Source organism: Nannospalax galili, unplaced genomic scaffold (genome assembly GCF_000622305.1).
Source record: "Nannospalax galili isolate Female #2095 unplaced genomic scaffold, S.galili_v1.0 scaffold278, whole genome shotgun sequence".
Taxonomy (NCBI): domain Eukaryota; kingdom Metazoa; phylum Chordata; class Mammalia; order Rodentia; family Spalacidae; genus Nannospalax; species Nannospalax galili.
In genome coordinates, this window is record NW_008347536.1 from 3,310,890 (window position 1) to 3,323,768 (window position 12,879).

At 37.9% G+C, this 12,879-nt stretch overlaps 1 protein-coding gene across 16 annotated transcripts in view; it reads left to right on the forward strand.

Annotated features, from left to right (window-relative positions):
* Nucleotides 1–12,879, forward strand: part of Picalm (phosphatidylinositol binding clathrin assembly protein) — a 95,690-nt gene that overhangs the window by 80,654 nt on the left and 2,157 nt on the right. For 8 of the 16 annotated variants that reach the window (XM_008844146.3, XM_008844144.3, XM_008844145.3 and 5 more), the window contains 3 exons: nt 1,379–1,438; nt 3,398–3,502; nt 12,346–12,448. In XM_008844146.3, the coding sequence (XP_008842368.1) occupies nt 1,379–1,438; nt 3,398–3,502; nt 12,346–12,438 (258 nt within the window). In that variant the 3' untranslated portion in view covers nt 12,439–12,448. The remainder of the gene's footprint in view (nt 1–1,378; nt 1,439–3,397; nt 3,503–12,345; nt 12,449–12,879) is intronic. The other 8 variants (XM_008844147.2, XM_008844159.1, XM_008844149.2 and 5 more) reach the window with 1 other exon arrangement.

The window sequence follows — 12,879 nt, forward strand, 5'->3', positions numbered from 1 at the left end:
TTTGCTGCCAGATGGCTGGGTGTCTGTATGTGTATCTGTGCTGCCACCATGCACTTGATGACTTCTGAATGAAGGGAAATGGTGATTGTGGAAATGTTTAAAATAACAACTGCATGTAATCTTACAGGCTTCTGCTGTACTTGGCGGTTTGTCTTACTGCTTTTGTTGATGTTGGTTTTCAAGTAGGGAGAGACCAATAAGCCCTATGTGCTCACCTAAATACTAAACTTGACTCTCTTCAGTGTTTTTTTTTTTTTTTTTTAAGTTATGCTTCATTTAACTTCTCCATGCATATGTTTAAATTGATGTATAATTTAATTTTCAAACGTATTTTAGCAGTGTTATTGGTCTTTCACCTGTGTTGGTTTTAGTCTTTATTATGAGAAATTACACAAGGAGTATTGTTAAGACAGCAACCATATCTAAAATAATTCTGTTCCCAGATTGTGTATTTACAAATAATCAAAGTAGTAATTGGAGGGGAACTTAAACACCTTAGTGGTGGGTAGTTCTTTTAATCATTAAAATATAAACTTAAAATTTGATTATTCCTCTTAAGTTCTGTATTTTGGGGGAACAAATTAGAAAGCTAATATGCATCCTGCTTAACTGCCTTCTGCAAAAGCTATGGTCATAGCAGTAGTCACACTTGATACCACTTAGAAATCTTTCTATGACTATGATGGCAGTGGATGAGATCTTTAGAAACAATAGCTTTTTTTTTTTGGTCTTTTTGAGACAGGATCTCCCTGTAGCCCCAGCTGCCCTGGAACTCACTATGTAGACCAGGCTGCCAGAAACTCACAGAGATCCGCCTGCCTCTGGCCTCCCCAGTGCTGGCATTAAAGGCATGTGCCACCATGCCCGGCTGAACAATAGCTTATTAATTGATGTGGAATCTTTATCTTTTTTCCTTCTAGTACTAAAGAAAATGCACTACCTAGGGGTACAGTCAGTGTTATCTCTTTTTCCTGGTAAACATTTTTAAGAGAGTGATAGGCTTTAAATTTTGGAACTTTGGTTATTCTTTAAACATCCAAAGATTTTTAAACTGTTTCTTGGTTTTGGTGGTGCTAGAGATAACATCTAGGGTCTTCTGCAGAGTGAACAAGTACTCTGTTAGCTTTTGAAAGCTATAAAAGAATGTTGAAATCTTAGACCACTATTGTGTCTAAGTTTTTTGTGTGTGACAATTCTGCTAATTTTGAGATGCTTTTTCTCAGAGTATTATTGGTTACTAGTAATCACAAATGTCACTTAATCATAGCTGTCTTAGCAATTTTTTTTTAAACTGCAACTATTGTGATTAGTCCTTTGAACTCAGATAACATACAGGGGTTAACGTCCCCTTGTTTTATCTTTTCTTATACCATACCAGGCACCTCCCGTAATGGCCTACCCTGCTACTACACCAACAGGCATGATAGGATATGGACTTGTAAGTAAATTTCTTTCCTTTTCCTTTTTTTTTTTTTTTTTTTTTTTTTTTTTTTCGGGCTCGCCTTGATCTCCAGCTGGCTTGGAACTCACTATGTAGACCAAACTAGCCTGGAACTCACAGAGATCTGCCTGCCTCTGCCTCTGCCTCTGCTGGTATTAAAGGTATTAAAGTGCTGGTATTAAAGGCATGTACCACCATGCCTGGCTGTAAGTAAATTTCTATATGTAATTTTGGGAAATAGATTAGTTTATACTTAACATGCTTTTGTTAAAATCTTAAATTTTTCTTTAAAAATGTATTGCTCTATATACCACTAGGCCAAGAACCCAACAGAAGTATATAGCATTGTTTCCATCAAGCACTTTTAGGATTGTCATTGTGAAATAGGTGCTATTTGTGTTCATGGTGTAAATCACTTTTTTTCCCCTCATAACTTTGCTGGCATGTTGTTTTTCATGATAAATTCACTTAAATACTATTGTTAACTCCAAGCTTTTGTTGTTAAGATCTTAAATTAAATACTAGTGATGTCATAGCACCTTAATACTGTAAAGGAAGGGAGGGATTAACTCTTCTTGAATAGAATAGGAGTAAATTTAGTGTGGTATGGGTCAGAGTGATTTTTCCTATGGCTGTGATTGTTGCAGTACAAAAACAGTCTTTTAACCTTTTACCCTCCCACAGTCTGCATTCTGTCACCCATTGTGACATGAGACTGACTTTTGGTCTCTACATGCATGCACACATCATTTATGATCATTTGCATAGTGACGTAAAAACTTAATCTGGCAGGCATGGTGTGGCACACACCTTTAATCCCAGCACTCAAGAGGCAGAGGCAGGCAGATCTCTATGAGTCAAGGCCAGCCTGGTCTACATAGTGAGTTCCAGGACAGCTGGGGCTACAGAGAGACTCTGTCTCAAAAAGACCCCCCCCCAAAAAAAAGAGAAGAACTTAATCTGATACACAAAGGCAATCGCTTTCTCTGAAATATGTTAGTATTTAAGGCATAGAGCCTACAATTTTCTCTGTACATAGACCTGAAGAATTTGGATACTTTGGAAGGATTCTTTTATCCAAATCATTTAGTCAGAATTACTTGTTATACTATATTATAACTTTGTTATAAAGTTAAAATGTTCGACTTCATTGAATAGAAAAAGTTAGATTTTATTTGCCACCTTTTCAAAATGAGCGTGTTAAAGACTCATATTAAGGGCACTGGAGAGATGGCTCATCAGAGCTGTTGAAAGCACTGGCTGTTCTTGCAGAAGACCCAGGTTCAAATCCTAGCACCCATGTGGCAGCTAATAACTGTCTGTAATTTCAGTTCCAGGGGTTCTGACTCCCTCTCCTGTCCTCCAAGGGAACTGCATGACATGGGTGCACTTACACACATGCAGGCATAACCAAAACATAAAAATAAATTAACAAAAAGACTCATTCAGGAATTCGTAGTTGCTAGTCTTATTTACATACAGAGTAATATACTGCATTATTCAAAACAGAAGTACTATTCCTTTCGTTCCTATTAGCCTTTTTTTTTTTTTTTATTTACTCCCGAGAGATGGCTCATCAGAGCTGTTGAAAGCACTGGCTGTTCTTGCAGAAGACCCAGGTTCAAATCCTAGCACCCATGTGGCAGCTAATAACTGTCTGTAATTTCAGTTCCAGGGGTTCTGACTCCCTCTCCTGTCCTCCAAGGGAACTGCATGACATGGGTGCACTTACACACATGCAGGCATAACCAAAACATAAAAATAAATTAACAAAAAGACTCATTCAGGAATTCGTAGTTGCTAGTCTTATTTACATACAGAGTAATATACTGCATTATTCAAAACAGAAGTACTATTCCTTTCGTTCCTATTAGCCTTTTTTTTTTTTTTTTACTTAACTCCATAGTAATGCTTATATGATTCCATCTCTTAACTTCATATCGTTCTATTTTTTAGCCTCCGCAGATGGGAAGTGTACCTGTAATGACACAACCAACCTTAATATATAGCCAGCCTGTCATGAGACCACCAAATCCCTTTGGCCCTGTATCAGGAGCACAGGTACAGTTGTAATGCACTTGATTTGGAAGGGCTATGTAACACAGTTCCTTTCATACAACTTAAGAAATAAGTTTTTCATACTCTTCCCTGTCATCATGGGTAGTGCTTGCTTCATATCTTCCTTATAGAAGAACTTTAAAGAATGTTATTTGGAGGGAAGGACAAGTAGATTACAGATATTAAAGATGGAAAATTGTTTTTTAATTTTTAAATTTTATTTTTATTTTATATATAAGGGTGTTTTGCTTGCATGTAAGTTGCGCCCATGCATGTAGTGGCTCAAGGAGGCCAGAAGAGGACATCAGATCCCCTGGAATTATAAGGATGGTTGTTAGCTGCCTTGTGGGTCCTAGGAACCAAACCCAGGTCCTCTGGAAGAGTGGTCAGTGCTCTTAACTGAGCCATCTCTCCAGCCCCAAGATGTAAAAGGAGTTTATAGGTCTGGATGATGGTGTGTCTGCGGTTGAGGAACTTTTTTTCTCTGTGATTCTTGCATACTGTCAGTTTTGAACCCCTAAAGCCATTAGCTCTTACCTGATGATATAAATGAAGCTGTAAGTGTTGCCTTTGGGATGTTTGCAGAACTCTTAGCAAGCCTCCAAAGGTTCTGATTGTTATTTTTTCATTAGGTAACTTTTTGCCACTGAGATTTATATACCAAAAAACAAACCAAAGGGGTAGGACACCTTTGAACAGCCATGCTGACTTAATTTCTTTACACAAGAGACTTAAGTTCATGTTTCTAAACTCTCCCAGTTTCTGAAAACTTACAACTAAATGTTCTCTCCTTACTATTATTTTTGGGGGCAGGGGGTGATTAGAGCAATCTGGATTTTGTTTATTTGTTGTAAAATCACTTGTGTGGGTGTACTAAGGAGATGAGTCCTTTGCGAAGTGATAGGGTGGCTTATCCTTCTGTCTGACTGCTAGTAGTATTTATCAGCTAGAAATAACTCAGTACATATCATTGTTAAAGTACTCCTTGTCTTCCTGAATGGTCTCCAATGTCAATAGATTGGTAGACTATTTTTAAGCTTATTTGGAAATATTTGAGTATTTGATAATAACTTAATGTTCCTTTTCCACTTGGGACTATACATAGTAGTTTGCCAAGACATACAGGATTATAGTACTGAAGATTGTGCTGATCCAGCTTGAATCTAGTCTGTTTCATAGACAGTGCTGCATAGATCATTTCCTATTTAAGCCCTTTTTGAGGAAGTCATTGACTAGTGTTCTCACCTATGCACAACATAAGCCGTACTACTGACCTTATCCCCACCAACTCCCACTTCTGCTTTGTTTTGGTGCAGGCTCATCATTCTGTATTTTTAAGAGATTTTCATTTGTTAATAGCTTAAGGAGGAGTATAAAGTTATTTTGTGTCGTTAACGTTTTAGCTGCTTTTAAAAAATAAGGTGCACATTAGTGCATTTTCCCAGATGTTGGTGTCATGGAAAATGTTAGCTCATAATTTTTCTGTCTTTTCTGTGCTTCCTTTAAGTCTTACTGCTTACTGGATTGTTTGTTACAGGTTGCTAGTAGGTCTGTTAGTTAATGAGTGGAGAATGGGGTCTCACGTCCTTTTTAAACTGGTGCTTTATATAAATTAGAATACTTGCTGATGACCAGTAGTTTGTAAATTCATTCACTTGTTGCAGTGTACAGCTCTTAGGTCATTTAATCAGGAAGATAATTACCTTGGGCGTGTCTCAGTTTTCAGTATCTCTTTTAATGAGTGTTTATGTTCAACTAGTACTGAAGCTCTTTGGTGGTGGGAAGGGTGGCTGCTATGCCAGCCTTGTTCTTAATCCTTTACGAGGAACTTGTGCATAGCCACAAAACAAAAGCTACTGTGTCAAATTTGGGTGTTTTTGTTTGGTCCTTCATTGATATTAGGAATTTTTATGGAGTACTGCCAGTTTTGTTTGGTGACTGAAGATGCAAAGGGGCTATAATTTGGGTTTTTTGTTGTTGTTGTTGTTGTTGTTTTTTAATTTACAGTAGCCAATTTTAGGTAAGCCTGACATTAGTTGTCCGAAAGGAAACAGTGGATTGTTGATAAATAGGGTCACTGTTGGCTTTAGATTTTGGAGTAATTCAACTCTAACCCTCTCAAAGAATGACCTTTCACATGACTTTCTTGTATATAAGAACCAGTGACATTTTGCTTTTGGGCTTGGGGCTGCTTACTTATTTCATTTGTATTTTCATTGTTAATCTTGCATGTTGGTAGTGACACTTCTATCAGCTGATCTGTCCAGCTGGATTTTTGTAAAGAAAGCCGTTTGGATTAGATGCAGTGTTTTATGCTCATTAAATCTTTGCCTACTTACTACAAGATACCATAAGAGAATTTACTTTGGGAATGAAATTTACTGCCATAGATGAAAAATTGGTTTGTAGCCTCCATTGTACAGTCATAATAGAAACACTAGGAAGCCCAGCTGCTGACCTCTGTTGCTAATAAGACAACATGTAAAGTAAGGCTTTGCTTACTATGTTTTGTTGAGAACATTCTTTTTAAAATTTAGCTTCTTGTCTTTAAAGCCAGAAATTGTTGATAAAATCTTGGGTGACTGAAGTTCTTCGATGTCTTCCTAATGAGCATCAGTGACTATGTAGCGCTTTGTGTATGGAAAGCATTGACTAACATTTACTAGAAAAGTTCCTTTTAAAAGTTTATATTCTCACTTTAACTTCTTCCTGTAAGTCCAATGTCGTGATAAATTGAGAGTTGAAGTTAATAGGAATAGTAATTTTAGAAGAAAAATAAAAGGAGTTAACAGCCTTGGAGTTTGCAGATCTGCCTTAGAGTGTCTCAGCTTCTCAACGGCTGCCATAGCAAAGTATTGTGAGTTTAGTATTAAGACAACAGAAATTTATTTGCTTGCAGTTCTGCAGTCCAGAACTGTGAAGGGAAGCTGTTAGTATGGCCATCCTCACATTGCGTCTTCTAGAGGAGACTCTTTCCTGTCACTTGTTGCTCATAGAACAACTGAGTGTGGGATTATCTTTATTACAAAATAAATGGAATACAACATTATGCATTTAGATTCCCATGCAGTGGATTTGGATATATCACTAGTGATCTGGCTATGCTCTAAACATTATCTCCAAACAACTTACTGTTTCTGTGATTGAGCTTTAAGGCTGGTATCCCTGGAATCCTGTTGAGCACTACTGTGGTCTCTGAATATTTTTGAGGATATCAGCTTTAGGAAAATGTGGTTTATTTGCACTGCTGTACAGTACAGACAGATTGAGCAATATACAGTAAATGGAAATCTGTTTCAGTGATAAGTGTAATGTCAGGGTATCAACATCCAGCTAGGGCTTTCTTACCAGTCATAGATAGGGAAGGCATCTCATAGTGGAAGGGCACATAGCCTGGGGCAAACCCATTTCTGTAATGATGAACCCACTGTCCTGTAACATCATTTTCTAGTTCATGAAGTTAGAGCCTTCATGACCTTTTGATACTAATAACTACATTCATCCCCCCCCCCTTCAATCCTTTCCTTTCACGGTGCTAAAGATAAAACCTAGAACCTCACACATGCCAAGGAAGTGCTGTAATACAGAGCTATATCCTCAGCCCCTAAATTTTAACATGAGTTTTAGAGGGATCATACTTCCAAACAGAAATAAGCATACACCCTCCATGTATATATAGTCGAATTACCATATTCCTACATTAGTGAACATTAAAAACATAACATTTAAATTTTAAAGCAAAGAGAAGTTCTGCTTTTTTGTTTGTTTGTTTGTTTGAGACAGGGTCTTCCTGTAACCCCAGCTGTCCTGGAACTCACTATGTAGACCAGGCTGGCCTTGAACTCACAGAGATCCACCTGCCTCTGCCTCCCGAGGACTGGGGTTAAAGGCATGCGCCACCATTCTTCTTACATTCGTTTTTGGAGGCCATTTTTATACAAAACTTGTTTTAGTACCAAAAATGTTTTAATACATTTTAGAATTGTTATAATATGTAAGTAGCTGCTAATTGCTGAACATGAGAGGTAAAATATGTTACCTTCACCTGAGGAGACTAATGATGAGTACAGTTTGGAAGCATAAGTGACTGATGGATGGTAGAGTCAGAGTTTTATGAGAGATCTAGAGTGCTGAGAATATAGCAGAAGAACAAAAGCAACACAGCTCGGTGACTTGATGTGGGAGTGAGCCTCAGGAACATTGTGAGTGCTTGATGGTAGGCTCTGGGGATGATTGGACAAAAATTGAAATTACTGGCTTATTCCAGGCAATATGCTGAGTACTTACTACCACTTAATCTTTGAGACAATATAGACATGGATACCAACCGTAGCCATGGATCCAGCCATAGGCATGGATATTGATACTGGACTTGAGTACTCTAAATTTCATTTTATAAAAGAGCCAGAATTCAGTTCAGTTGATCATTCTGTAAATCACAGTTGCGTCGTTCTAGGCAAAGGAACTGTGATACCCATTTTTCTCTTTAGTTGCTCTCTCTGTTTTTATAGTAAAGATAAAATGAGTCTTTGCAGCAGTGCTATTTGCGCCCAGTCTTGTAAATGGAAGGATATGACAAAGTTGTCTCCTTAGCCGTATTTATGAAGTTTTTAAAAAATATTTTATGTGTATGAATGTATTTCCCGCATGTGTGTAACTGCACCCATGTTGTGCAATAGGCTTGTGGAGATTAGAAGGTGTTGGATCCCCTGGAGCTGGGGTTATAGATGTGGATGCTGGGAATCAAACCTGGGTCCTCTGCAGGAACCTCTGAATCATCTCTCCAGCCCCACAATTGTTGTTTTTGAGACATGTAGTTAGGCTGGCCTTGAATTCACTTTGTAGCCATGGTTGACCTTGAGCCTCTGATCCTCTTGCCTCTGCCTGGGATTACAGGCATATGCCACCATGCCCTGCTAAGTACAGAATCACTGATGTGTTAGAAATTTTCCCCTAAACACCTGGCTTTTAAATTCTCTAATAAGTTGTTTTTTTTGTTTTTTGTGATACTGGGGATTAAAACTAGGATCTCCCTTATGTTAGGCAAGTGCTTTGTCACTGAGCTATATTCTCAACTCTCTTTTAAAATTTTTATTTATTATTGTTTGTTTGTTTGTTTGAGACAGGTTTCACTATGTAACCCTGACTGTCCTGGAACTCTGTGTAGACCAGGCTGGCCTCAAACTCACAGAGATCCTCCTGTCTCTGTCTCCGGAGTGCTGGTATTAAAGGCGTGCACCACCACCCAGCCTCAAACCACCAACTCCAGTCCTTTTAAAAATTTAAAATAACTTTTAAATTTTGATACAAAGTGACTTGCCCAGGCTGGCCTTAAACTTGGGATCCTCACCTGAGTAGCTGGGTTTACAGACCAATGCCTCAGCTTCTCCTGAGACTTCAGCCTTACTCTCTGAGACTGCTGTTTTTTTCTTATTCTAACCTGCTGTTTTCTTTCTTTGCTATTAAATTAGAGAATAATGAAGAAGTAACCATTTTTATTTTGAGGCTTGATCTATCAATAGAAATGTAGTTTAAAACATTCAGGTATTTCTTTGTTATTTATGGTTTTTATGTTCTGTACCAAATATTCTGCAACTAGAAAAGGAAAAAACAACTTTGTTCTGAAGGCAGAAGCAAAGATTTCTGGAAATGTCAGATTTAAAAAAAAAATTCAACATATGTATTTTTTATGTAAAATAAATTAAATTTATGGCAGGACGTGTGCCATGGCCCATGTGTAGACCTCAGAGGACAGTTTCGTGGAGTCACGTGTCTCTTTCCACCTTTACATGGATTCTGGGGTTTAAACTCAGGTTGTCAGGCTTGACAGCAATCAGTTTTACCCACTGAGTTGTCTTGCCAGCCCCTATATATTTTCAAAGATTGTATTAAAGTGGTAGAGGAATTATCAAATAGTGACCATCAGCAATTGCTTAGAAATCTTAGCATTTTTATTCATATGCTGTTCTCAGTATTTCATTGTCCTATAAATGAAAAAAGACTCATGTTTGTGGTGGAGTAGGATGGCTGACTTTTTTTTTGGTCTTTTTGAGACGGGGCTCCCTGTAGCCCCAGCTCTGCTGGAACTCACTATGTAGACCAGCTGGCCTTGAACTCACAAAGATCCTCCTACCTCTGCCTCCTGAGTGCTGGGATTAAAGGCTTGCACCACCACGCCCGCCTCTGACTCCTTCTTTTAAAAGGCAAATTTAGTTGTGAAATAGATGGACTGTACTCACTCTTGAGTGCTGTGGGACTTGGGGATAGAGGATATTATTTTTTAAGAATAAAGGCAGTTTTTGTTCTACTTTTGTTACACATTTCTGGTAATGGTATATTTGCAGTAGGATTTGAAATGATGAATTACAGTTGTCTTATGCTGGCTTGTAAATTTGATTTTATAATGAATTCTTACAAGTTGGGGTTTTTTTTTTTTTTCTTTTTTTTAGTTCCTTTTCCTCTAAGACATTAGCTTTGCCTTTTTGTGTTCCTTAGCAGCTTTAAACCAGGCTCTTTAATTTACTCAAGAATGATTTTTTTTTAAAAAAAAAGGAAGCTCATCATTCAGATGACTTTTCAGACCTAAAATCCTGTTGCTTCTTCACCCATTGAAGCCTCACTCAACCTTGGTCTCTTCCTCCTCCTGATTTCCTTAAACAGTACTGTGGGCAGCATACTTTTCCTTGTCTTTTCTTATATGCTCTTGATCTTACCATTTTCTTGTCAGGGCAGAGTGGGGCCTGTGCTTGGTACCAGTACTGGGAAAGGATGGGAGCAGGTAGTGAAGGCTGCTCAGTATTTCAGGCTTTGGAGCTGTGTAGCTGCCAAACCACTCTGGATACGATTTTATCTGCATCACATGGATTTGCAAAGAAACCTAGTAGAGGGGAGAGTAAGTTTTGTTTTCTTACTGGTAGTCTCAAATATGTTTTAATTTTACTGAGTGTAGACATAAGTCATATCAGTGTATGTTTTGCTATTTAAAAAGACAAGTAGAAGTTTTAGTTAAGATTGGTACTTTTTCCCCAAGGTAAATCGATTCTCTTCAAAATTATGCGTAAGCCTCTAGGACTGCTCTGGCTACATGCTCATGCTTTGAGAATAATGGTGTCTCTTGTATTCTTTGAGGACATTTTCTTCTGTGACTGTCAGGTCTTCAAACTGCTGCCCTTGTGAAAACATGTTTTTTGTTTTTGTTTTTTGTCTTTTTTTTTTTTTTAATTTAGTGTGAGGCTTACATAGGAGAGTTGCCATTTAGATACAGTATATAGTGAGTGGGGCTTGTTCTTTTTAACTGGAAGTGAACAAGGAAATCTGCTTGGGAGAGAAACCCAGTTAATAATAAGTACGAATGTTGAACCCACCTTATAACTCAGTGATTAATGATCACTTGAACTCAGTCATCCATCCCAGAGCACCAAGGGGGAGGCCAGAACATCTTTCCAGTCAGCCGACACTTTAATCTGCCCTCTGCATGGCTGGAATTTAAAGCCTGTAGTCCAGGCATGCTACCCTGTCCTCCTGTCTAGAGCTGTCCATACAGTCCCAGCATCCTTCTGCCATCTCTTTCTATTGTCTTGGAACATTTGTTTCTGAAACTGTATGGATTGGGAAATCTTGACCACCAGTAAAACTAAAGACAATTTTCAGATTTGTAAATTGATCATATTGTCCTAAATGACAAATTGCTTATACGAGTGAGGTACTATTTGCTGGAGTTCATTGGCTAATCATTCTTTATAGTGCATTTAAAAAAAAACAGAACAAAGAAGTAAACACAAAAAGCAAAACTTAAAAGGTAGAAAGGGATAAGATTAAACCAACAAAGAAATTTTGTGACTTAAAATTCTTTATAAGATTTTCATGTTGGAAATATGAATTGGAACTGTTTTAGTCAGTTTTAATTTAATACTCATTTAAACCGCTAAAAATTGCTCATTTCATAATGGCCCTGTGCTTACAATCTCCATAATCCTATACTGAAGGATACAAAGAATAAACTTTGTTCTACTAATGTAACTTATGTTGGGTTTAAATTACTTTAAAGTCAGCTTGGTGAAGTGTGTACACATTCACACACATGAAAATTAGCATCTCAGTTTTTCAGAGCTGTCTTTTTTGGGGGGTAATTCTTAAAGATACTGTTACTTGGTGCAGTGGTCAATTTTATGTTCAAATTAAAGGATGGGGTAAATTCTAAAAATGAAACATACATACTCAGACTGAAAACAAAACAAAGATCTCAAGTATTCTGCTTATTCAGGGCGTTACATGCTTAGTTCCCACAGTATGTGTACCATCTTCAGGGTACCCAGACTGACATGCAGGAATAAGCCCTGCTTTTGAAAAATAAGTGTAAGACCTAAGGACAGGACTCTGGCAAGAAGAAGGAAAGAAAGAGTGTTGTAACTGGCTGTTGGGTCTGGACTAAAATCAGTTTGCACAGCTTTGGACAGGTTGTCCAGACATGGGAAGCCATCTTCACTAAATCTAAAAGTCACACAGCTATGCATCTGTCTCTTGTATTTCCCATGCCTTTTCTCCTCCCACACACTAAAAGTCTTGATTGTGGGTCAGCTTATATCAGCCTTTATGGACCAGACTTCTTTCAAGTTTCAGAATCACAAATTTGTTTTCTGAAAACACACACCGCCATTGGATGTCTTTTAACTTGACATGCAGTAACATTTTTGTGTGACTAATCCCATTTTCTATAAAGGCTGCCTTTATATTTATTAAAGGTGATGAAACAACAGCCACTTCTTCTTTCATTACATTTTCTGCTTTCATGTTCTGTCATTCTGAGATCTTTTTTTCTTTCCCTGTCTCTGTCTTCTTTCCCCCAGCTGTCGGCAGCATCCAGCCCCTCCAGTCACAGTCCTCACAGAGCTTCAGGAAAGGATCCTTTTGCAGAGCTCTCTTTGGAGGATTTCTTATAAATCACTTTAGGTATTGCTGCTTGTTGGGGGAGACGGGGGCTTAAATACTTTTAAAAACTACTAAACATTAAACATGATAAACTCTTCTCCTTGTTTATTTAAAGGAGTCTGTGTTCCCTCTGTTCCTCAGCTGCCACCTCTTCTGCTCTTTAGATGAAGAATAAATAAAAAGTAGGTCAAGATAGGACAAAAGAAACCGCCTTTGGAAAATATCTTTAACATAGGTAGAATGTGCGTAAGACCAGAAGACCATCTTAATGTACAGACCATCCACTGCTCATAGCTGATGGGTGGGATCAAACATTACCCTTAAAAGCTAGGTTTTTTTGGTCAGTCTTAAAAGAATTGTAGAGAAGTCCCAATTTAACACTGCATTAGAGCTTGGTTAAGAGTAGCTTTAGTTACAGTGTAATGGCCATGATTAATGGTGAAAGTCACTTC